Source organism: Lycorma delicatula, chromosome 10, assembly GCF_047948215.1.
Source record: "Lycorma delicatula isolate Av1 chromosome 10, ASM4794821v1, whole genome shotgun sequence".
Taxonomy (NCBI): domain Eukaryota; kingdom Metazoa; phylum Arthropoda; class Insecta; order Hemiptera; family Fulgoridae; genus Lycorma; species Lycorma delicatula.
Window position 1 is genome coordinate 102,975,766 of NC_134464.1, and position 27,792 is coordinate 103,003,557.

The 27,792-nt window shown below is 31.4% G+C and overlaps 1 protein-coding gene across 3 annotated transcripts; it reads right to left on the reverse strand.

Moving 5' to 3' along the window:
- Window positions 1-1,980: 1,980 nt before the first annotated feature.
- LOC142330966 (uncharacterized) lies at window positions 1,981-27,569 on the reverse strand. 3 transcript variants are annotated; one of them, XM_075376445.1, is made up of 4 exons: window positions 27,467-27,569; window positions 19,918-21,751; window positions 12,225-12,345; window positions 1,981-7,985 (listed from the first exon to the last, which is right to left on the reverse strand). In XM_075376445.1, the coding sequence occupies exons 2-4, from the start codon at window positions 21,743-21,745 to the stop codon at window positions 7,979-7,981; spliced, it is 1,956 nt and encodes a 651-aa protein (XP_075232560.1). In that variant the 5' UTR covers window positions 21,746-21,751; window positions 27,467-27,569; the 3' UTR covers window positions 1,981-7,978. The 3 variants fall into 3 exon arrangements, with proteins under 3 accessions (XP_075232560.1, XP_075232558.1, XP_075232559.1); XM_075376443.1 differs by having other exon boundaries at window positions 1,981-8,190; XM_075376444.1 differs by lacking the exon at window positions 1,981-7,985 and adding an exon at window positions 9,467-10,333.
- Between the last annotated feature and the right edge of the window lie 223 nt (window positions 27,570-27,792).

A 27,792-nucleotide genomic window follows, 5' to 3' on the forward strand; every position in this document is an offset into this window, starting at 1 on the left:
CAACAAATGGGCGTTGGCTGAGCTCATATCAATTTAATTCTGAACCAGTGCCGCAGCATTACCATATCTTACTCATAAAAAAACAATTTGAGTTAACGTAGTAGTGAAGAAGATAGGCTTTAAGTCTCTTTGTAATATAAATTCAATTAATAATCTCAAGTAGGCTAATAATGAGCACACTAAAAACTGAGATAAGTAGCCAAAAGCATTAAGAAGATGCTCATTTATAAACCCAGTAAGTTCCTCTTGAACGCAAAAGTGTTCACTCCATGGTGGAGTCTGTACATACTTTAGCACTACTCTTCAGACTTCTACACACTATCCTTAATAGGAGGAAGTGCTTTCATACTTTGGTAGCCAATATTTGAGATCCAACCACCATAGGGGAAGACATCTGCCTTGTGACAATTCCGGTTGCCACACCACCCTCCCCGTTTCTAGCCCTGATGGGCTTAATGGGAGTCGTCTTTTGCCCTCTAACTTTTTACATCTCACAGTAATAAGCCAGACCTTGTTGGATGCCACAGATGTAAATGCCTCGGTAGACATTTACATCAGTATATTGATGACTCAGCCTTTGCCTTCGTTGTAGGCTTCTTTTGGACAATCTTGACTGTCCTACTTCGTTGCCCTCTGAACTAGCCAACCGAGTTTGCAGGTACATGAACTTTGCGCCTAGTTCTAAACTTTAACAGAACCAACAATATTTGAGACAGTATAGATATTTCTGTCTTGATTGAGAAAGTTCTGACACTGAAAAAAGAGTTGGACAGTTTAATTTCTTCAGGAAGTGCAACATAGCCTCCTAAATTAAAATCCCAATCTAAAAATCAATAGCAATAAAGCCCCACTTCTTGATATATTTCTAAGATTAAAAAAAAAAAAAACTAATTTTAAAAACTTAAGAGTATTCTAAAAGAAAATAATAACTGGCATGGCATGTATTTCTCAATCATAAAGAAAAAAATATTAATTAAATATACTTTATTTATTTATATTCCACAGGCAAAACTTTAACAATTAAATGATTATGTATCATTTAAACACAAACAATGATTCTATTCTGAATCACTCTATACACAGATAAACATTTATACACTCTAAACAATGTATTTATTTATACACTCTATAAACATTCTATTTAAAAACTTTATCAAATTTATTTTGCTCTGTACTAAAAACACAATCGTATAACTGCATTACACTTTAAGAATGCTGATTATAAAATTAAATATTGTATACACAGAAAAATAAAATACCATCAAGATGTATTTTATTTATTTACACCATATCCAAACAAAAGAAACTTTGATTGATGTACAATGAAATATGTTTGTTTATACAATACCTAATAAGTAATTTTGAGCAATTGGTTCTCTCTATATACTTATTCTGATTATTTATTTGTGAAAGTAACAACTTTGTAACATCAATTTAATGTGTAAAGTTTATCTCATAAATGAATGTAATTATGGAATAATTTTTAAAATGTTATAATACAATTAAATTTTAATACATTTATAACATAATTAATAAGGAATATTTACATTATTATAATTCCATCCCAGTACTGGGAGTATGCCTGGGATTGATAATTCATAGGATGTCATGTAGTTATAGGAAATAACCAGATCGGTAATGAAATCCTGACAAATGGTGCCGTTTAAAATTTAAAAATTGCATTAAACAAATTTTCAGGTAACTTTCGCAAGGAATCACAGTCTGTTAACCCAGGTATAAAATACTGAGAACATTTTTTAACTGTTCAATGTTGTTATACTTATTTCTATAACTTTTTCCCCTGTGATTAATGAATTGTCACAAGTTTTTAAAAAATAAAATAAAATAAATAAATTAATTAAAAAACTCCTTAATCGATAACAAATTATAGAAAAAAAAATAAAAGTTAAATATATAGAAAATTAATCAGTAATACGGTACAAACATACACAAAGAGAAAAGTAAATGTACAAACATAAATAATGTATAAATGAACATAATAATATATATTTAATAACTACATTTTTATTATTATACATATAAAATATACTCATATAAATATTAGTTAATTTCATATTAATTAAAACCCTCTGTATTACAGGTATTTTATTTTATAATCAGAAAAAAGTAAAACAAGAAATTATTACTCCAAATCAAGTTTTTTGCATTTTTGTTTTAAGTTATAATTTCTTAGCTACTATATAGCATTTAAAAAAATGGCATTTCGTTTAAACACACCATTTTAACAAGCCCTAAGCAAAATAAAACCGTAGGTTTAAGATATACTGAAAAATAACATGCAATTGCTATGTTCTACAAAAAAAAAATCTCATAAAGAATTCAACAAAAAAAATCCACAAAATTCAATAAAATCATAAAATAAATATGTAATAAACTGAAATATTTAATGTAAAAATTAAGAAACACACACACACACACATATATATATATATATATATATACATTATATCTTTTTTTTTCATCCAACTCTGTGTGTATATATATATATATATGAGCTGCTCAGGGGAACATAATGGTACGTGCCATTGCCATCAAACAAGCAATATTTGACCATCCCGCTTGTTTGGTGTAATAGAGTCGTATGTAATAAGTATTAGTTTCTAACTTACTCACTAGATGGAAGGACAAGGCAATATGGTAACAGTCATCTGCTACTGGAAGCAGACACACAATGGTAAGAGATAATTAAGGTGGCTGCCATCATGAATAACATGTGTGAATCTCGAATAAAAATGAGAAAGATGAGCAAGGAAACGAAAGGTGGAGATGACTTTAGTGATATTAATAACAGTGATGTTGACCCAGACTACATTCCAAATGATTTATCTGATTCTGAGGCATGTTAAATCAGATTTTTTTACTTAAATTTACATTTCAGTAACACAATGGTAAGATTATTAACATACAATATGTTTCAGAAATCAAGATTATTTCATGATTACAAGAAACAATACTTATGTTTTCAAATTTTAGTCTCATAATATGAGACTATTATAATAGTTTCATAATAACATTATTATAATGTATTTCAATTATATTTCACTATTATTTAAAAAAAAAAAAAAAAAAAAAAAAAAAACTATTTTCCCATCCCCAAGGAAATACTAAAATTAGGTTAGGCAACATACCACTGTGTTCCTGAAATGACCGGTCTTAGTTGATTAGATAGGGAATAACTCAGGTTTTACATAGTTTTTGTAATTACATATATTGTAATTATGGTCATTGTAGAGATGTAGCCCCTCCTCTTGAATATTGCGTATGATGGTGTCCTCAGTCAACAATATATGGAGCGGGTAGAGGTGGTCGGCTTTGCCGACGAACTAGCCGTATTAGTCAAAGGGATGGATGAAAACCAAGTGATTGAGAGGGGGAACCAGGCGCTGGAGGTGGTATACGACTGGATATTCTCCCGGGGTCTGGAGATAGTTCCAGAGAAGTCGGAAGCAGTCAGTCATCTTTGCAGGAAGGAGGACACTCTGCGAAATCCACTTTAGCATAAATGATTCCGCAATTATGCAGGTTAAGAAAACAAATTACCAAGGGGTCTGGATAGACAAAAATCGGTCGTTCGAGCCCCATATCGTGGAGACAAAGGACAAGGCGGAGAGACTATTTACAGCTGTTTCAAGACTAATGGCTAATACGGTAGGGCCGAGCGAGAAAAAGAGGAAAGTAATAGAAATCACAGTAGCATCGGTGATGCTATATGCTTCCCCTGCGTGGATCAGAGGAATAAAAAGAATTCAGAAATACAGGACGCTGCTGGAATCTATTCATAGGAGACTGCTACTACGCACTACATGTGCGTACAGGACGGTCTCCTATGATGCGACTTGTGTAATTGTGAGTACCCCACCAATAAATCTGCTGGTAGAAAAGAGGGGTCTCCGCTTTGGTGGGATGTCTAAGATAGAGGCGAGACATAAGATCATGGCCAGCTGGCAGATGTGGTGGGAGACGAGTGAGAAAGGAAGTTGGACTCGGTGTCTCATTCCGGTAGTGAAGGAATGGGTGGGGCAAAGACATGGAGAAGTCGATTTCTGTCTTACCAAATTACTCTCTGGCCATGGTGACTTTGGCAGCTCCCTGAAGAGATTCAAATGCAGGACATCAGTGACCTACAAATACTGCACTGAAGATGATACTGTAGAACATATCTGGTTCAAGTGCGACAAGTGGGAAATAGACTGTCGATTAATATCACACTGGGCTCTGTGGTCAGGCACATGGTAAGGGGCAAGGAAGACTGGGAAGAGGTGGTCAACCTGGTGCATACCATACTGAAACAAAAGGCGGAAGAGGAAGTTCACTGAAAGAAAAAGGTGCTAGGTCAATTTGTATTGCCAGGATGTACCAAATTCCCTACCATGATGTATCAGGATGCTATTACTATCATGTTGCTGTGTGGAGAGTATCTTGTATGGTATTGTATCATGTAGTGTGTAGATTATATTACCATGTTTTTACAATATAGTCGTGTAGATATGTTTATATAAGATATATATATTGTGATATATATTGTAGTATTGTTTTGGTACATTGTATATTGTCATGTAAAGTAGCGTTATGTATTATTATCAGGTATTGGGTACTGTTGTAGTATTGTAGTTGTTGCATTGTATTTAAAACGGACTTGGTGAGTGCACGGCCTCAACATCTTGGATAATAATAATTACATTTCCATCTGTGTAGTATCGTAATGTTTATTAATAAGTATGTTTGGTTTAAAATCAGGCACTCAGCGCTGCCTATGGGCAGCTTTAGTATTAAGAACATTCTTTTGTACTAGTCATTCGGAGTTGGACAGTCTTAGAGTATACATGCACGCCAGTAAGGCCTCTGCATTATAGTAATATAATTTAATGTTGTTAATCTTATAAATATAGTCTATTTAGTTATCAATCAGTGTGTAATTATTTATTCATAATACAGTCCATTATTCTGCTACAACATACAGCCCGTTACAAAGTATTACTGTGCAGTATTATAATGTTAATATTATAATAGTGTAGTATTGTATTTTTTTTGTATGGCTTGATAGGGGAAATGCCCCGCCATACCCGGAATAAGGATAGCACCATGTGGAACAGTAACGTTATGTATAGGGGATATAAAACGTGGCAACATTCAGGGCCAGGGAGGCAGCTTCTATATCTAGGGTGCTTTGGCTTGCTCACATGCAAAGGTGGATGGGTAAGAGTTCCCTAATGATGATATGGGGGACCCTCAAGGTGTGCAGGGGGCGCAGATCATGAAGGATATGTGTAAGGCTTGTCTGGAGTGTGTAAGTTAGGGCAGCCCTCCAGTGGAGGGGCACATCAGCTGTCTGGAAGAGGTTGGCGTTTCCTTATGAGGCTCAGGGGATCACTGTTGGGAAAACCCTCCGGTGGGGGTAAGATAGGGAGGGGAGAGACTGCTGCCATGGCATCCTGAGGTAATGTCTAAATGGAGGGAGCTGGTAGCCTTAGGGGGTGTAATAAAAATAAAAAGTAAAAAAAGAGATGTAGGCCTATAATACGCCTAATAAATTGCACGATATTTTACATTTGACATGTCCAACATTAAAGAATAATCATCATTCTGATAGAGATTACTTTTGTTTTGAAAACAAAAGTAATCTCTAAAACAACAGATGCAATAATGATGCAGGAACACAATGATGATGCAAGAACCAGTAATTTACCACCATCAGTAGAGCCTGCTACACATGCAGATACTGATACCAAGGAGACAATAAAGAGAGCTTCTCGATAAAGGAAAAGGAATTTTTCCAAGCACAAAGAGAAACAAATTAAAAGAAATATGGGAGAAGAGCATGATTCTCCTACAGGAAATACCATCCACAAAAAACATGTGGGACCAGAGTGCCAATGTTCATCCAAATGTTTTAAAAAAGTAGGTGAAGACAATGTAAAACAATATTTTAAAATGTTTTGGGAGACTTCAGCACACAAAATGCCTATTTATTTGTGCTATGAAAGTTTGTACTGTTGCTCGACTTCGGAAGACAATTTCTGTGTTTATTACATTAAATCTAATGCAGCAGATGTGAGAGTGTGCAAGAAAGCCTTTCTTGCCATTCATGGTTTACAAAACAACCATGGTAGGGTAGAAAATATTCAGAAAAAGATTGGCAAAACCTAACCTAATAACATACCACTCCAAAGGTAACACATCTAGAACAAACACTCCACCCACAGACAAATGGGGTAAGCACTTTGTCCACCCACATGCATTTTTGAAAGAAAAAATTCAAGGAAGTAAAAGAGCACATAGCTAAAATACCAAAATATGAGTCATTACCGACGATCTAATAACAATGGTAAACATTATTTAGGTTGTGATAACAGCTTGTTATGAACACTATAAGAATGTCTTCTGAAAGGAGATGTCTTATGATCTTGTTTCTAGTGACACGTATTGGCAAATTTTTACTGAAGACTATAATATAGTAGTGAAATCACCAATGACTGACACATGCAAAACATGTGACATGATTAAAGTGAAAATTGAGCATGAAAATTGAAACATGAGCATGAACTACATCGCAAAAAACAGAAGCAGGGCAAGCTGATATTAGCATCCAAACAAAACGTGCAGAGGCAAACAGCGATTATTCTGTAATAACTTCTGATTTACAACAGACACTTCCCGTGCCAAAATTAACATGCAGACCTGCATTCTACAAAAGAAAGGTATGGGTGTACAATTTAAATCTACATGATTGTGGAAAGAACAAGGGCCATTGTTTTTTGTGAAATGAGACCATCGCAGCAAGAGGCTTGGAGGAAATTATCAGTTGTCTTTTGCATTACTTTGAGAAAAATGATATTAGGGTAAACACACTTGCTCCGATTTTGAAAAACTGTTGTGGTCAGAATAAAAACTGGAACATGGTGTTATTTGGACAACATTTAATATTAATGGGCAGATTTAAAGTTGTTCACCACCATTTCCCAGTCAGTAGCCATACAATGTTGCCTTCCGATAGAGATTTTGCCAGAAGTGAAAATTACACTCGGCGACAGGTGACAGAAGTCTTCAGTCCAGGACAGTGGGCTGATGTAATAAAAAAATATGGTAAAAAAAAATCCATTTCAGATATATGAAATATCAAGGCATGATTTTTATAAAATCAGTAATCTAAAAGAATCATTTGCTTCAGAACAAGACAATTGCAGATCAAGCAGTCAATTTAAGGGATGTGTGTAGTTTGAAAATAGAAGGTGACAACCCTACATCAGTATTCGTTTCATGGACTTTCTGCAACAATGTGTGGGAGGAGATCAGCCTGAGGAAGTGAGGGAGACCTAGTAACCTTCAGAAACTTCAACTCAAACAACATGAATCTCGGCCTGTAGATAAGAACAAAGTTAGTGATGTTTTATCCCTCCTGCAGTTTATTCTGCCTATATACCACACATTTTTCAACTCCCTTAAGCCTACAGATTTGAACAATACACAATCTGACAATCAGGACTGTTAACTGTACTTGAAAGGGTTAGAGATTTCACATAATGTCACCAATATAATGTCATTTATAATGGTAGTAAGTGTTCAGTCAAATATTAGTTATGAGTAACATAATGTTATCTTCATGTCAATAATCAATAATTTTATTATTATTGCAGTGAGGTTCTTTATTTGTGATTTCTTTTGTATCAATATCACTGCATTATGTTGTTCAAATGTATTGAGTACAAAACTGAGGTGAAAATAAAATTATTCTGATTTGTAGTCTATGAGAAATTTATTTGTTCTCTATTTGAAAACATTCCTTTTGGCACTTACCATTCTGTTCCTCCAGGCAGCTCATATATATTCTTTTTTTTCATCCAACTCTGTATACATTTATATAAATTTTATTTAAAAATTTGTTTTCTTGATCTAATTTTCATTTATTTTTTGTTTATAAGCAGGTTTAACACACATGGTTCCTCACTATTCTAGTTTTTTAACATCTGCATAACCACAAGTAAGAGTAGATAGGATGACATCAAAATCAAATATAAAACTTAGAACAATAACAAAAGTAATAATAAAATCAATATCAAAATATCATAAACAAAAAACTTTTCTTAATTGCCCTCATAAAGAGAAGCTTTCACTTTTTTACCTAGAATAGTCACTGGTACTTCAGCTTCAATAATATTTTGTGCAATGTTTCTGAAAAAAGATAAGCTATTTACTATTATTATACATAAATAAAAAAACACTCACACACGTGCGCGCACACACAGTTAAACCAATTCTATACTTGCAAATGAATAAGAAAAATTTACATTTATGTAGGAAAACATTGTCCCATATTTGAATTTTGGTCAGGCATGGCATTTTTCATGTGCTTCAAATTTCCATGTTCACATTACCACATAAAGTTTGTAAGCTTCTGTGGTGGAATAATTCATTAGGCAAAAAAAATTACACTTTCATATCAATCCTCTAATTATTAATTTATCTAGATGTACTTCAAAACTATATTAATTATATATTTTAATGAAAACCTTAAATATTTTTTTAAAGTTATAAAACTATTCTGCATGCATAATGAATGTTATTATAACAATACATCCATGCAAATGGGAACTCAAAAATAAAATACTTTTTATTAACACAATTTCCTGCACAATTAAACAAACATGAAACTGAAGTTATTAATTATTAACAAAAATCCATTTAATATATTTAACTGTTTAACACTTTCAATGGTTAGCTCTGATCTTCAGAGCACCACTGATGTAAATTATTGATAAAAAAAGATTATCTCTCAACCACCGAAGTAAAAAAAAAAAAATAGACTTAACATCCCAATGCTATCCAATTATTTGTATAACCAGAAACTCCAGTATACATATAGACTCCATAATGAATTTTGTTTTCTTTACTTTCCTTCATCAGATAATCCTTCATTATGCAGGTATACATTTTTTTTTGTAAAAAAAAAAAACAATTCTGACAGAGAAAATAAATATTTTCCCCTGGCAGAGCAGATCCACAATTAATAATACATTTTTATGTTCAAAATGACCAATATACTGTTATCCTAGTTGGAACGTATGACTATTATCATAGCCCAATAAAATATCTTTTCCTTCAATGTAAAAAGCTTACTTCTGTCACCAAATTTGGAATTTTTTATCAAGTTATGCTTGAAAGAAATATTAGAAAATTAAAAATTGTTACAAGGCAAAAAAATATTCAACAATTTTTAATTATGCTAAAAGCTATTTGCCGCTTGAAAGAGCATATTTTTACTCCATAAAATGAAATGTAATGAATATACCAATTTTCAATTAATCTTGTTTTTATTTAGATATCTTTTACATTTTATTATTGCTTCTATGTATGTATTGCTCCTCTTCTAATAGTTTGTAAATAAATAACTATACAGAATAATTTCAATTTACTAACAATATTAACATAATATAAGTGAGACACAGGTCACTAGACAGCAATTCTCAACCTTGGGGTCAAAACTTAGCCTATAACTTTACATATAAACAATAATGAAATCATTTTAAGAGAAAAAAAATTATTTATTATTAACACTTTACTTAAATTTATAAGTACACATGCAAGGAAAATAAGTTAATGAGATTGTTGCATTTGTTTTCCATTTAAAAGCTTCTCCATATGTGGATCTATGTTAGAAACACACAGAAGCATATTGAGATAGGACCTGTATCACATTTATATCTCACAAAACATAAGAACTGGAAATGTTTGCCACATCTGTTGATTGATCAAACAGAATACTAAAAAATTCACTTGAACTCACTTGCTGAATTATCTGATCGCAAACATTGGCAGCCAAGTCATCGATCTGCCCTTGATATTGTGTCGTTAGAAAGTGGAATTTTTTCAATTTTTCTGCTATGTCTAAACCTTGTAAAACACTGACCATATCAATTGTAGCAGGCAATGTGAGGTTTTGTGTGATAGAATGGGGTTTGAACATCTTAGCTACTCTTAAACCTATGATATAAGATGCTTCAATTGTAACTTTATCAGTATGGCATGATTTGCAAAATAGAGGCTTGTTGATTTATTATGTAATTTTCTTTCAAAATATTCCAGGGTTTACTTTTACCATCTGGATGTTTTGTTTCAGTGTCAAATTAATTTTGATGACTTCATGCTTTCATCAGAGAGGTCTTGAAAGCAAACAACGCACTGTGGGTTTCCATCCAATGGGGTATAAAACCATAACTTAAATAACTGTCATTGTACAGCCTTGTCTATTGACCAATTGATTCAATGGATGTAGGTGGCTCACTTCTTTTGACAAACATTTACATTTGACGACATACTAAAAAACCAAAACCTCAATTATTATTATTTTCAATGAAACTTCACTTTTAAAAACTTAAATAAAGGCACCAGATGCACACATAGCATTTGAAACGAAACTGACATTCTGTAATTCCTTACGCCTCTTTTATACTGCTGAGAGCATGGCACATTCAAACGTATCATATGCATGTTCGAGTGTGACGGTCTTACAACAAATATAATGCAAGCAGACCAAATTACAAAGAGCAAATACAATTCAAGTTGGAATGTGTAAATTGTTCTTATTTGTACACTTCATACATGCGTGGTCATAATCACTGCTATCAATGCAACTAAATAGTTTTAATTAGGTTTTATTGGGTTGGTGGTGGGGGGGGGGGTCAGGAATTATTCATTATATTTTTTTTACTTAATATATATAATTTTACTTTTTGGTTGTTGTGAAGCTAAACAGGTTGTAAATCACTGCTCTAGAGGATAAAGTAGGAACAAGACATAACAATGACCAAACCTACACAACAAAAACGTTTGTACAGAAAAACTCTGTTAAGTTATCACATCTTGGACTGTGGGGACAACTTCTAGGAATAGGTGTAAAAATCTACATCAGTGGTTGTAGATCTAGAAATATATCTAAGAAAAAGTAATAAACACTTGTAGGCATCTCCTTTTGGTTGGTGTTCTTCCCTTTCCATTATTTTTTTACTAATTTTTTATAGTTTTATTTTAATCTTCAACTATAAAATACAATGTTATTTTATTTAATAAAATAGTTTTTTGTTCCTATTAAAAATGTTTAAACAGTTATGATAATTCTTAAATCCATTAACTGAATTCAAATTCAAATTTGCTTTTTCTAATAAGATTGTATACTTACTACAACAAAATTTTCAATGTTATATTTTTACTGGATTTGCTGAAAATATTTTTACTGGGCTTTTACTGGAAAAGAAAGGGATTCATTTAAATGAATCATAATTTTTATCTTCTCACATAATAAATGCTTTTCTGTATACAATATTATATCTTACCTCTTCAAACAAAATGCTATTAATTTCAATTAACGTTTTAATTAATTTTATTCCAGTTTTTAAAATTTTAAACTTAAATATCTTACGTATTGTACTGATTTTCATCATTAAAATTTTGTCTCTGTAATTTTTTGTATAATAATAATTTGGTTTTTCTACAAGTTCAGTTTAATTCTTTTTAAATTTTATATATAAGGAAAATGTTTTAATTAAAAATTTTAGGTAAAAAGTTAAATAAGAATAAGAATAAGTATTCTTATTCTTATATCAACATTTAGGTTGTAACCAGTGGCATCTTCAGTAACTTAACTGATATTGAACCAACTGAATTTAAATTCTGTATGAGTGAAATCCTAAATTTTATACTTTACTAAAATTATACTTGAATTTTTATTTATTTTTTATACTTCATTTACCATCAGCATATTATATCATTTAAAATGGGAATGTTCTTTGACCTTAGTAATTTTATTTCTCCCAGTTTTCCTTTTAAAATGCACAATCTCTTATATCAATTATGATTTCATATTTATATTTTTCCAAATAATCCCCAATTTCCTGAGCCTTTGTCCAGTAAGGTATCCTAGCATCATGTAGGGATGCAGCTTTACTTCCTACTACACACCGAGCTGCTGAACATTTTACCTCAAACACATACGCCACACCACAAACACTCCACAGATTACAAAATATACCCGTACACATCACACTGTTTCTTCTTACAATTTTCATCATGTGGGTGAATCCCACCCATTTTCATCAGTTCAATGAATACTGTTACATCTGATTTAAAAATTATATTTATTAATTATGGTGGAATGAAAATAAAATTATTACCTTGTTACAAAAAAACGTAATAAAATACGACCAACTCACCTATTCTGAAATGATAATTTGGCAGTAGATGGCCCACCAAAATGTAGATAAATTTTACCAACACGTCCAAAATCCTTGAAATACAACAATAAATCATTTCTTTTTGTCTCAGGAGGTAAATCTGTAACAATCCATGTAATAATAAGAATTAATTAGTTTTTTTTTTTTAATAGAAATGTAATAATTGTCTGTAAGATTTTTGAAACAATATTAAAGATAAACCTCTTAAAAAATTACACAAAACACCTTCAGGAAAGTATATATTTTTACAGCTTTTCAGTCTGCATACACGAACGCCTAATTTACTTCAGAAGACATGTTTATAATAAAATATTATTACTGATTTAGATAAGTTAGAAGAAAGGTAATTTCAGTAGTAATTAATTGAAAAATGCAGACTTGTAGTAATAGAAGAATTCATTTTTAATGTCTTAAAAATCATCCTAAAGTTCACCCAACATTTTCTTCTATAAGAGATTTGCATCTGCAAAGGTGACTGCAGTCCTATGTATCCAAACATAAAAAAATAAATATGCAGAAGTAATTATGTTTAAAAAGTTAAATAACAATGTTAGAAGTTACCTAAAAATAAAATAGTATATATATATATATATATATATATATTGCACAAAATCTATTTTGTGATCTATGATTTTCTGTCTATTTTACTTCAATTTTTTTTTTTTTTGTCTTCAGTCATTTGACTGGTTTGATGCAGCTCTCCAAGATTCCCTATCTAGTGCTAGTCGTTTCATTTCAGTATACCCTCTACATCCTACATCCCCAACAATTTGTTTTACATACTCCAAACGTGGCCTGCCTACACAATTTTTCCCTTCTACCTGTCCTTCCAATATTAAAGCGACTATCCCAGGATGCCTTAGTATGTGGCCTATAAGTCTGTCTCTTCTTTTAACTATATTCTTCCAAATGCTTCTTTCTTCATCTATTTGCCGCAATACCTCTTCATTTGTCACTTTATCCACCCATCTGATTTTTAACATTCTCCTATAGCACCACATTTCAAAAGCTTCTAATCTTTTCTTCTCAGATACTCCGATTGTCCAAGTTTCACTTCCATATAAAGCGACACTCCAAACATACACTTTCAAAAATCTTTTCCTGACATTTAAATTAATTTTTGATGTAAACAAATTATATTTCTTACTGAAGGCTCGTTTAGCTTGTGCTATTCGGCATTTTATATCGCTCCTGCTTCGTCCATCTTTAGTAATTTTACTTCCCAAATAACAAAATTCTTCTACCTCCATAATCTTTTCTCCTCCTATTTTCACATTCAGCGGTCCATCTTTGTTATTTCTACTACATTTCATTACTTTTGTTTTGTTCTTGTTTATTTTCATGCGATAGTTCTTGCGTAGGACTTCATCTATGCCGTTCATTGTTTCTTCTAAATCCTTTTTACTCTCGGCTAGAATTACTATATCATCAGCAAATCGTAGCATCTTTATCTTTTCACCTTGTACTGTTACTCCGAATCTAAATTGTTCTTTAACATCATTAACTGCTAGTTCCATGTAAAGATTAAAAAGTAACGGAGATAGGGAACATCCTTGTCGGACTCCCTTTCTTATTAGGGCTTCTTTCTTATGTTCTTCAATTGTTATTGTTGCTGTTTGGTTCCTGTACATGTTAGCAATTGTTCTTCTATCTCTGTATTTGAACCCTAATTTTTTTAAAATGCTGAACATTTTATTCCAATCTACGTTATCGAAAGCCTTTTCTAGGTCTATAAACGCCAAGTATGTTGGTTTGTTTTTCTTTAATCTTCCTTCTACTATTAATCTGAGGCCTAAAATTGCTTCCCTTGTCCCTATACTTTTCCTGAAACCAAATTGGTCTTCTCCTAACACTTCTTCCACTCTCCTCTCAATTCTTCTGTATAAAATTCTAGTTAAGATTTTTGATGCATGACTAGTTAAACTAATTGTTCTGTATTCTTCACATTTATCTGCCCCTGCTTTCTTTGGTATCATAACTATAACACTTTTTTTGAAGTCTGACGGAAATTCCCCTTTTTCATAAATATTACACACTAGTTTGTATAATCTATCAATCGCTTCCTCACCTGCACTGCGCAGTAATTCTACAGGTATTCCGTCTATTCCAGGAGCCTTTCTGCCATTTAAATCTGTTAATGCTCTCTTAAATTCAGATCTCAGTATTGTTTCTCCCATTTCATCCTCCTCAACTTCTTCTTCTTCCTCTATAACACCATTTTCTAATTCATTTCCTCCGTATAACTCTTCAATATATTCCACCCATCTATCGACTTTACCTTTCGTATTATATATTGGTATACCATCTTTGTTTAACACATTATTAGATTTTAATTTATGTACCCCAAAATTTTCCTTAACTTTCCTGTATGCTCCGTCAATTTTACCAATGTTCATTTCTCTTTCCACTTCTGAACACTTTTCTTTAATCCACTCTTCTTTCGCCAGTTTGCATTTCCTATTTATAGCATTTCTTAATTGCCGATAGTTCTTTTTACTTTCTTCATCATTAGCATTCTTATATTTTCTACGTTCATCCATCAGCTGCAATATATCGTCTGAAACCCAAGGTTTTCTACCGGTTCTCTTTATTCCGCCTAAGTTTGCTTCTGCTGATTTAAGAATTTCCTTTTTAACATTCTCCCATTCTTCTTCTACATTTTCTACCATATCTTTTTTACTCAGACCTCTTGCGATGTCCTCCTCAAAAATCTTCTTTACCTCCTCTTCCTCAAGCTTCTCTAAATTCCACCGATTCATCTGACAACTTTTCTTCAGGTTTTTAAACCCCAATCTACATTTCATTATCACCAAATTATGGTCGCTATCAATGTCTGCTCCAGGGTAAGTTTTGCAGTCAACGAGTTGATTTCTAAATCTTTGCTTAACCATGATATAATCTATCTGATACCTTCCAGTATCGCCTGGCTTTTTCCAAGTGTATATTCTTCTATTATGATTTTTAAATTGGGTGTTGGCAATTACTAAATTATACTTCGTGCAAAACTCTATAAGTCGGTCCCCTCTTTCATTCCTTTTGCCCAGCCCGTATTCACCCACTATATTTCCTTCCTTGCCTTTTCCAATGCTTGCATTCCAATCTCCAACTATTATTAAATTTTCATCTCCTTTTACGTGTTTAATTGCTTCATCAATCTCTTCGTATACACACTCTACCTCATCATCATCATGGGCGCTTGTAGGCATATAAACGTTAACAATCGTTGTCGGTTTAGGTTTTGATTTTATCCTTATTACAATGATTCTATCGCTATGCGTTTTGAAATACTCCACTCTCCTCCCTATCTTCTTGTTCATCACGAAACCTACTCCTGCCTGCCCATTATTTGACGCTGAGTTAATTACTCTAAAATCACCTGACCAAAAGTCGCCTTCCTCTTCCCACCGAACCTCACTAATTCCTACTATATCCACATTCACCCTATCCATTTCCCTTTTTAAATTTTCTAGCCTACCAACCTTTTTTAAGCTTCTAACATTCCACGCTCCGACTCGTAGAATGTTATTTTTTAATTTTCTGGTGACACCTTCCTTAGTAGTCCCCACCCGGAGATCCGAACGGGGGACTATTTTACCTCCGGAATATTTTACCAAGGAAGGCGCCTCCATTGTTGCTATGTGAAAATGCAGAGAGCCACATTTTCTTGGAAAAAAAGCAGCTGTAGTTTTCCATTGCTTTCAGCTGCGCAGTACTCAGAGGACTGAGTGATGTTGATACGGCCGTTTAAGTCATTGTGACTCACGCCCCTAACAACTACTGAAAGAGCTGCTGCCCTCTTTCAGGAATCATTCCTTAGTCTGGCTCTCAACAGATACCTCTCCGATATGGTTGCACCTTCGGTCCAGCTACTCTGTATCCCTGAGCACTCAAGCCCCCTCACCAACGGCAAGGTCTCATGATTCATAGAGGAGGTTTACTTCAATAAAAAACCTATTTTTAAAATTTCTTTTTTTTACTTTTTATTAGTTGTTACATTAATTTTCTGTGAATTAAATTTTCTACAAGTTTGGTTACTAAATCCATTGCATTTATTAGTAACTTACCAAACCTATTGTACTACAAAACTAAAAAAATTTGTTTTTCCACACCGAATTTTGTGTTTTATGACGGATATCTTAAAAAAGCTACTGGAGTTACAGTTCTGGGACTTGTTTTATCTTATTTTCCAGCTCAAATTATATAAGATACCAACAACTGTACTCCTTAATTTGGGTCCCACAAATCGGTACTTACGTATTAACGCCACCACAGCTACAGCTTTATTTAAAAACAAAGTAGTCAATCCGATTTCGGTGGAAAATGGGCCGATATAGAGTTTAACATAGATCCAAAACAGTCTCTTTTATTAATTCTAATAAATGGTTATTTATATTTATTTATTTTATTAACCAAACTTAACCTACGCTCGCTAACCTTGACTAATTAACAGGAGTGATTTGATTTATTTAAATAATAAATAATTGCAATAATTACTGAATTTATTAAATAAATACTCAAAAAATTACGGTGTTAATTAGTCAAGGTTAGCGAGCGTAGGTAATGTTTAGTTAAATTATATTTATAAAATAAATAAATATAAATAACCATTTATTAAAATTAATAAAGAAACTGTTCATTTTCCACCGAAATCCGATTGACTACTTTGTTTTTAAAGAAAGCTGTAGCTGTGGTGGCATTAATACGTAAGTACCCACAAATCTTTCTCTAGCCGTAACTTAAACATAAAGCATTTCCAGACCTAAGTTTACATGAATTTTTTAGATTACTTTCACCAATAGAACATGTCCTGAAAGTTTCTTCATGGGTCACTCTGTATAAGGCAATGCATGGATACAGTGAAGTTGACATCCCTAATAAAAGTATCAGATTCCTTTTGTTAATAATAGGAAGCATAGATTATTTAAATACTGTCAGCTGTACTGCTGGTCAGATGTGTGGAAAGTCTTAATTTTATTAACGAAAGCGTTGTTGGTATGTCAGTGAGAAGCTTTCTCATTCTTTTAAAAGAATAATTTGAGATATTTACTAATAACACCTCTACTAAATAGATGTGATATCACTTTGATCTACACAGCTTCTGCTGAGTAGAATATATAATCTGTATTTTATAATAATACTATGTATAAGTTCTGTTAAGATTACTTTTTTCAAACTTATGTAGATTTTAGTGAGATAATGATATAGTCTTAATATTAATAATTATTCTCTGACTAAGTGTACACTTGTGTATTACTTCTTTGATTTTATACTATTTAGAGTACAATTGTATTTCACGGATTATTTTAGATAATTTATTTGACTATTCTAGGTAACTTGATAAATTAGTATAGCAGACAAAGGTTTTTTGCTGTTTTGCTTTACTTCTCACTAAGTAGGTCTTCCCTGCTTTTCTTTTCATATTAGGTATTTTCATTGAGGCTAGACGAGTTGAGAGGATGCCATCCATTTAATAAATTTAAATATAAATATATATAAATAAATAATATAATAAATATATTAATGGATGCCATCCATAAATATATACAGACCCTTTTTCAGACCCTGTTCAAAACAGACCCTGAACAAGGTGGAAACCTCTCCATTTTGGAAAATAATATTGTTCTCAATAAAAAAAGGAGGAAGATCATCCTGTATATCCAATGAAATCATCCTGTATAATACGAAACTTCCACAACACGGAAACAAAAAGTTAGGCACCCGGAATAATACAGAAAATATAGTGTATGAACTAATGGTAATAAGGAAACAAAATTGATTTTATCACAATTTTTAGAAGATGATTAAAAATGACAGTAGCCTATAAGGAAACTGAGACAGATGTACATGAATTGGCAGTTGAACATGCAAGGAGGAACATCTATAGTGGTGCCAAACACATTGTACAAAAATAATGTCCTTGTTTCTGTATTTGTCTACACTTCTTTTCTGTCAGTACTGCAGCTGGGTTTACTTGCTTGTAACGTAGTCGTGTATATCGAGTTACCAGACATTAGGGTTAGTTTTTTGCTGTTTAACAATTAATGTGTTTGTGCTTTATTGTATTCTTGTGTATTGTGTCTGTATCTTATTATTGCACCTTACTGGTATATATATATATATATTGGTTTTGTCATAATTTTATAATCTGTTTTTGTTTTAAAATTCACTAAAATGTCTCATAAAAATACTGCAATAATACTTGTGAAAAAGTTAGTTATGTTATATTAGTCTGGTTTATACCTAACACTACAAACACCACACAATCATCGGATCAGGGTGTGATTTACACAATAAAAATCCTCTACAGAAGAATGGTGTTGTAATCGATTATTAAAAAAATGAACAGTGTGAAGAGTGCTAATGGGCTTACAAAATCAATTTCAGTAGTTGATGCTGTCTACTGGATACATATGGCAGTAAATAACATAAAAGAGGAAACAAAAACAATATGTTTTAAAAAAAACTAAATTCTTGTTGTTTTCCTGATGCAACTGTAGTATTAGATGTAGCAGAGGAAAATATGAGAATTTTAAAAGATCTGGACAGTACTAATGAATTTATCAGAGACACTGATACATATTTAACCACTGACAGTGATTTGGCTACCAGTATTATAGCTAACAATTAAAGTGAGGTAGTTTTGTCAGTTCCACGGGAAGATAATGGTGACATTAAACCGCCTACTGATGAAGATGGAGACTATACCGAATGCGGTGATTCAACAGCAACACTAACGATCCTGTCAAAATAAACTTGTACTTTGATGCAATCCAAAGCTTAAGTAACTTACAGAAGTTCGGCAAGAAAGAACTGTACTGAATTTTTGGAGTGTTTGTGTAAGGCGCATATTTCTTTAGAACAGCGTGTTAAAGAAAAGACAAAGCAGGCAACATCGGTAAATCACACAAATAATTATAATGTAATTTAATCTTACATACTGTACTTTTCAAAAATTGTGTTTTTATATTTTTTGTAGTTAATTAGTGTAACATTAATTGTGTAATAAAAACATCTGGTAAGCCTAGAAAATTGATTATTTTAATATATACTACATTATTCCAGTGGATTACAGCATTACTGGTGAGCTGCCCTGCATTCTTAGCATGACATAGTATTACTTAGCACAAACAGTACATAGTATGCTTATAATTAACTGGATAAACCAGAAACCTGTCCAATATGGAAAAAAAATTGATCCCATTCATTTCTGTTTTGAACAGGCTTCCTGAATGTAATTTGAAGTGATTAAAAGAAAAATTGTTAATATATAATAAATGTTACAATTTGAGGAGATAAACATACAAGTTTTAAGTAAAATTTTTGTGAAGTTTTTTTTTATAACAATGCAGTCAGCTAAAGAGATTACTTTTCAAAAGGGTTTATAAATGCGGTTTATTATTAAACAAATTTTTCAGATGGATGGCAAATGAATACAGTCATAGTGGAAATGAAATCAAGTTGAAACTAACAAGCTAGCGCATAGATAACACCCACTGGTTCAAAATTGTTTAGACTGCCCGTGTTTAAAGGGTGAAGTTACAGCAAAAACGTTTGTATTAAAGGATAATTACAAAACAGAAAAAGTGAAGAACAGAAAAAACTACTTGTATGACTAATGATAAAAAGAGAAAATGCAATTGGTAAAATTAGTAATAATAATTGATAAACTTACCTTCAAGAAGAAGTTCAGTAGGTTTTCTTCTTTGCTTATCATCCTTATAATCATCCTTATCATCATCATCTTCATCATTATTATCACTACTGTCATCATCACTACTCTTTTTAGTTTTGGTAAAATTGTTAAACTTGAATAATAAAAACTGTTTAAAGTTTTCATGGTTTACAGCTGTGGAATGAAAGTCTTTAAATTTGTCACTGCCTATTATAATTAATTTACAGCCAATACATACTGTAGCATTTCTTATACTCTGATCATTCTTATGAATAAAATTATGATTTTCCCATAGATTGTCATCATCAGTCCAAATTTCACAATTATGACAATAAAATGAAAATTTGTCAATACTTTTTTCAAATAAGCGAAAATAAAAGTTTTTAATTATTTCTTTTTTTAAATCTAATTGAATTGATAAATACTGATTCTTTTGTTCTTTTAGTACACCAAGAACTGATAAACCGGCCATTGAATCTAACATTTCATCTTGTTTTATTGAATTATTTTTAATCTTATTATTACCACTACTATTAGTATTATCAACACTTTTTCCTGATTCTTTCTTACTGCAATTATTTAGTTTATTTTTACTGGTTAATACTTGATGTAACTCCATATTTAAATGACTGAGCCAAAATTCTCTATTGCCAAAGAAATATGCTTTACACGTTCTACAATAATGTCTACTTATATCTGGTTTGTCTTTTACAGCATATTTATGTTTTTCAGTCTCATCATGATGAATCCTTGAATCTTTAAAATAAATAAGATATTCATTACATATGTCACAATAAAAACCTCTATTTCTAGTTCTAGAATGTATACAATATCTTGCAATTAATTTTTTTAAAAATACTTCGTGTTTAGCCGAGACCTTATCACAAGAATCACTCTCAATTTTTACATCATCTTTTTTAGGAAACTGTCTTGTTTCAACATCTGTATTACGCTGAGCTGGTTTATCAGTCTGTGCTGCTACATTTACTGGTGAATTTAAATTCAATGAAGCTCTACTTCTTTGAGTCTCTGTATTTCTAATATCATGATTAAATGTTTTATTTATAATAGTTGGAGGTGAATTTAAATTAGATAAAGTTCTGTTTCGTTGAGTTTCTGTAATTCTAATATCATTATTAAATATTTTATTTGTAATATTGGGAGGTGAATTTAAATTAGATAAAGTACTATTTCTTTGAGTCTCTGTATTTCTAATATCATGATTAAATGTTTGATTTGTAATATTGGGAGGTGAATTTAAATTAGATAAAGTTCTGTTTCTTTGAGTTTCTGTAATTCTAATATCATTATTAAATGTTTTATTTGTAATATTGGGAGGTGAATTTAAATCAGATAAAGTTCTATTTCTTTGAGTTTCTGTAATCCTAATATCATGATTAAATATTTCATTTGTAATATTGGGAGGTGAATTTAAATTAGATAAAGTTCTATTTCTTTGAGTCTCTGAATTTCTAATATCATGATTAAATGTTCGACTTGTAATATTCGGAGGTGGATTTAAATTAGATGATGCTCCATACTCCTTTTGCATTTTATATTTTCTGCAAGCAGCTTGATCAAATTCATCTAAGTTTTTGAAAAGTTTTATTGATTCACGATGGTCAAGATCATCTAAGATCGTGGTAACTTTTCTTGATTCACGATGGTCAAAATCATCTAAGGTCGTGGTAACTTTTCTTGATTCACGATGGTCAAAATCATCTAAGGTCGTGGTAACTTTTCTTGATTCACGATGGTCAAAATCATCTAAGGTCGTGGTAACTTTTCTTGATTCCTGATGCTGTAATTTTGATTTTTTTCCACCCATTTTTACCTTAAAAAATAATTTCTTCACATTAATAAATACAAAAAACAATTATAAAACAGTTTAAATAAATATAAGTTCTATTTTTTAAGAAAATATACAATTCTATTAACAAATCATTAGTTACACGCAGAACAAAATTAAATAAATACAAACTATTTGCAGTACTCTATGTACAGACCAGGAATATTGATACAAAAGAACTGGAAGTATGCTTATGGAACAGAGACCTTGTCCAGCCATATACAATAATAATTCTGTAAAAATAAAAAAATTGTGAAAAATTTACACCAGAAATATGTGACATATTACAAGAACTGATACTGAGAAAAAATAAAAATCACTGATTATACAGGAAATACTTTAAGTACTGGTTTACTTTAAAATAGAAATGCTGTGTTCTATTTATAATTAAAAACCATTTTCTATTTAACACTGTACTCCGTAAGTGTAATCATGGAGGATGATTTAGGTTTGCAGTTGACAATTTCATTTTGCAGGTTTTGTCAGTGGACCACCATTTCAGCTTCATTTTTAAGGGAAACTTCAATTTATATATATTATATATATATATATATATAATGAAAAGTTAACATAAAACTTCAATTTAATAAATAAAAAAAGTAGTTTAAAAATTTGTTTTATTCTATTACTATTTCAAAATTTACATCAGTATTGTAAAATACTATAAATATACATTCAAAGAGTGTTTCTGATCAAAAATAAAAAGCATTTCATTGTATTAGATAATTTTGGTTTATAACTGAATTCATCCAGTTTTACATGTCTTAATTCACTCCAGCCTTTACAAAAACTTACACTTAGAGAACTGATTTTCTTTACCAATGTTTTCCTAGTTGAATCTGAATATTTCGTTTTGCCAGGTATTGTAAGATATTTAGTTTATTTTAGTCACGACACTTAGTTTCACAATAAGCTGGCGATTTCATATTCCTGTTTGAATAGTTTTCATAATTACTGGGTTATACTGATATGTGAAATTTAAAAGAAAATCTTTATGTTCACTCACCATGATGCACAAGAGAAACTGTCACGAACAATAAATCCAGTCCAATAAATCCAACACATAATGACTTCTCTCCACTCACTGTGGGAGTCCAGGTGGCGAGTCAAATGACTCAGACATAGAAAATTACACAATATATTGAAGAGAGACTAAGGCAGTTTGATCCTTCACCCTGACTTGAGTAGAAATACTTGTGCAATATCCATAACCAGTATTTCAGAAAGTAAAATTTATTGCTTTCACAAGTGTAATTTACATTAAATTCAAGTGTATAAGGCCTTTAAGTATATTTCAGTGTTTATTCAGTTTTTATAATTCAGATGAATCAAGGTTTTATTAATATGAGTTTTATTTATTGTTCTATAATCAAAAAATACAGATTTTTTTTAATAGCAAATTTTTTTGTAGTTGTAATGTTATTAAATACCATGAATTAAATTTTGGTTTTTCTTTCTTTTTTTTAATAAGATGTGCAGGCATCGACTTCTATGATCATTTAGCGCAAATGGAAATTTGTAACGTACGAAGAATGCCATGCCTGACCAGGATTGAACCCAGGGCCTCTGGGTGAAAGGCTGAAACGCTACCACTCGCACCACGGTTTTTCTTATTTTTAAATTAGGGTAGGAATTAATCTATAAGTTATGTTGTTGTATCTATTGACTTTGGTTGAAAATGTTAGTGTGTAAAATGATTCTGAAAACAGATATGTTGTATCAGGTGGTACATAGAAGGACTACAGCGTTATACAAATAATGTCATAATCCAACACATAGACATTACTTGCTAACATAACAGGTGACATGATACAGAAGCAGATGTATATAAAGAATGCAACTATTACTATGCTTGAATATTGTGTAGCTAGCTTAATTGGTCCTAATTTTTTTTTTTTTTCATTTATAAGAACCTTTCAATAATAATATTATAGCAGCTGTTTAACTAAATATAAATAACATATAACATATTTTTATTATGTTTTTTTTCTTCATGAATTAATTCACAACAGAATCTTACAGAGAAGGTTGTACATGGGAATATGAAACTGAATTTTATAGTGTATAAATTAAATACTTTTTACAATTTATCGCTGCCAAATAAGTAACTTACATATTTTAACTACTTTCCCTAAAAATTTAAAAACCTATCGATGAGAAAAATGTTTCAACTAAAACATTAAAGTTTTTACAACCCCATATTTTCCATTTAATTTCCCAAATGAAATGATTCTGAAAGCAGATATATTGTATCAGGTGATTGGTAGAGTAGTGTATGAATATGTCGGCTGTGATAGGTTTACTGTAGCTCTAGAATGTAACCCACCGGGTTGGTCTAGTGGTGAACGCGTCTTCCCAACTCAGCTGATTTGGAAGCCGAGAGCTCCAGCGTTCAAGTCCTAGTAAAGCCAGTTATTTTTACACGAATTTGAATACTAGATCATGGATACCGGTGTTCTTTGGTGGTTGGGTTTCAATTAACCACACATCTCAGGAATGGTCGAACTGAGAATGTACAAGACTACACTTCATTTACACTCATACATATCATCCTCATTCATCCTCTGAAGAATTATCTAAACGGTACTTACCAGAGGCTAAACTGGAAAAAGAAAGATCTAGAATGTACATCTGTGTTCATATTTAGTAAATGTGAAGTTGAAGAATGTCCTTTTGTCTTTTTCTTATTTAGTGATGAAGGTAATGTTTTTGCGTGTGAATTCTGTTAGTACATGATGAGTGTTTGCATAATTAGGATTTTATTACATAGGACAACAATATTAAACAAATAATGTCATAATCCAACACATAGATACTACTTGCTTATATAACAGGTGGCAGGTGGGATGATACTGAATCAGATGTATACAAAGAATGCAACTACTACTATGCCCGAGTATTTATTATAATACTGGGTAGCCAACTTAATTGGTTCTAATATTAAATGTTTAACTAAATATTAAATAACATAATTTTATTACTTTTTTTTTTGCTTGATGAATTAATTCACCACAAAAGCTTACAGAGAAACTTGTACATGGAAATACGGAAATGGAATTTTATGATATATAAATAATATCACATCTGACTGGATTTTAACCTGAGATCCTAGATGAAAGAGCAAGATGCTACAATTCTGCCATTGAGATCAGCATATATTAAATGTTATCCCTTTTCTTATAAAACATGATATGTATAAAATTCCAAAGAAGATTTTTAAATATTTTTTGACAATTTTTCTACTGTAGGCAAATGAACTATACTGTAAGAAAAAATTATTCAGAATTGTATTAATGTTATGAACATCAAAATTATACTGAAAATGCAGTTCTAAAACTAATTTTAATAAAAAATAACATAAAAAACCATAATAAATACTAAAAGAAAAATTGATTTCATTTATAAGAAATTAATAAATGGTATCCTGATAAAATAGTGATGATGTTATACAAATAAAATGGATTTAAAATAAAAGATCAGACTTCTCTCTTTTAATATATTATCCGTAATTGTGGCAAAAGTCGCAACTGTGATGTTAGTAAATGTGGTGGCTGTAGTTGTAATCTGACAGTTCCAATGAATAATTCAATTGCTTTTATTCTTAATATTCATGATATCACCAGCAGTTGTTTCTTCAGATACTCAACAAAGGAGTTTTCCTTTTAAAACACTCATAGACTCACAGGAACAGAATACGAAAGAAGTGGATTGCAAGTGAAATTTAAAGATAAATGAAATGAGAAAGTGGAAAAATGTACAAACAGCAGAAGGTAGAAGGAAATATAGAAGGATGAATAATGAACTAAGAAGGAAAACTGAGAAAGGTAAGTAGTTAGAAGAAAATCTACAGTGAGAAAAATTCAGAAAAAGAAAGGAACTATGAGCTAATGTATAAGCAAGCATCAGAAATAGTTTTTAGAGGAATGGGGCAAAAACATGTATCAGATAGAGGCAAAGGATGGGGAAACACTTAATGAGGAGAATAAAACAGAGATGGGAAGAATACATTGCGGATTCATATGCATTAGGAGAAAAGCTAAGAGAAATAGATATGGAAGTGGAAGAAGCATACACAGTTCATGAAGATCAAAAAGGGTACAATATATTTGAGAAATAAATGAAGCAATTAAAATGATGAGAAAAGGAAAATCTGATTGATGTGATGAAATACAAATTGAATTGTTCAAAGCACTAGGAGAGACAGGAGAATCGTTATTACTAGATCTATGCAGTGAAATACCTGAAGAAAAGTAGTCAGAGGACTTCTGGGATACAATAATGGTATCAATAAAAAAAAAAAGAAATACAAAAAAGGAGTAAAGAACACAGAATTAATCTAACATCACTTATAGCTAAAGTACTATTAAAGGTTCTGAATAATAGGATATACAATAAATTAATACTAAATAGAACACATACTAAATTTTTGTTGAGAGAGGTTAAGAAAAATTATCTTATCAAGGTATGACAATACTTAACATCATCTTGTAGGTTATTTGGCCAACCTTATGTTTAAATGGAAATGCAGTCAGAAAGAGACTACGCCACATATTACATAATACTAGTCATGTGTATGACAAATAATCACCTCAGGAAGAACACTATCAGTCATCTTCAATAGCTAGAGTCTGATTCCAATGACTATTATAATTATTTTATTCCTTTCTTCACAAAACACTAACTTAACTTTAACCTTAATGCTAACATTTTTCAACAAAACTTTAACCTTATGGCTACCATAACCTGTGGGATCCATGCCCATGTATGGGCATGGGCATGTTCCACACCACGTATGGGTTCAAGGGATGCTACTGGGCTGCTACGAATAATAAGTGGGAGATACATGGAAAGGAGACAGTGTATGTTGCATTTGTCGACCTAGAAAAGGAATTTGACAGTTAGATGGGATAAATTACAGCTAATTTTGGAAAATAATGGGGCTGACTGGAAAGAGAGGCGCCTAATAAAAAAGCTATACTATAATCGGAGAATAAAAGTGAGGGTAGGAGATGAAATGACTGGAAGAATAAGGATTAGAAGGGGAGTGAAGCAGGGATGCTGTCAAGTCACAAATACTGTTTAGTATATATATATATATATATATATATATATATATATATATATATATATACCTATATCTATAGTATATATTCAAATATATTAGTGTATACATTTATATGGCTCATATCCCAAATATTAATTTCTCTACGTACTCTACATTTACAAGTACAGTCAACTTGACTTAAGCAGAACAAAAGAACTACTAAATAGTCTTCAATAAGTAGGTTAAATTTTGCATTTATAGGTTATAGTAGATTTTAATACAAATGAAATCTGTCATAACCAACGGGCACTTTCACTACATTAGATTTACATAGTATAGTAACCTTTAAGTATCAGTAACGTAGTGACGTTTAACCTAGTTTCTCTAAAGATTCACTAACGTTGTGTAAAAAAGTAAATAACTTTTAAATTTACATGTTAATAGAGTAATTACATTAAAAATTAATAAACTAACTACAATCAGTAGGTACGGCATACCGTCAGTAATTACTTTTTCTATAGGAAATAAAATAAACGTCACGAAGTTCTTATTTATTTTGAAGGAAATTAAACAACCAGAGTAATCAACAAATAACAATTTTGTTACACCTATCATAAAATTAAAACTAATCAAGAAATTAATATGAGTATACTTACTAATACAATACTTCATATACAAGCAAAAAAATAATAACAAATTAAATACGAACAGAAAAAATTGCCAGTATTATATACGGGCCACGAATGCGAATGTTTCAACGAACGACTCTCAACAACAATGAATTGGATAGGCGATACGAAACAAATCTTTCTCAGTAACGATTCGATTCGATTTTTAGTAAACTTTTTAAGGAGTCGAATAAGAGTTGAAGAGAGAAGAAGCGAAGACATTTAGTAGGAATGCATAAGATGAGTTGAACACGAGTATGATGAAAGATGAAGCTCTAAACATGAGAGAAAGAGAGCACGCGTAGATACTGATA

Excerpts from the sequence above, each read along its gene's own strand:
- LOC142330966 (XM_075376443.1), bottom strand. The coding sequence starts at position 21,745 with ATGGGTGGAAAAAAATCAAAATTACAGCATCAGGAATCAAGAAAAGTT. Across the intron at positions 12,346-19,917 it reads TACTGAACTTCTTCTTGAAG|ATTTACCTCCTGAGACAAAA; the intron begins GTAAGTTTATCA and ends GGATTGTTACAG. Across the intron at positions 8,191-12,224 it reads AAATTATCATTTCAGAATAG|AAACATTGCACAAAATATTA; the intron begins GTGAGTTGGTCG and ends ATCTTTTTTCAG.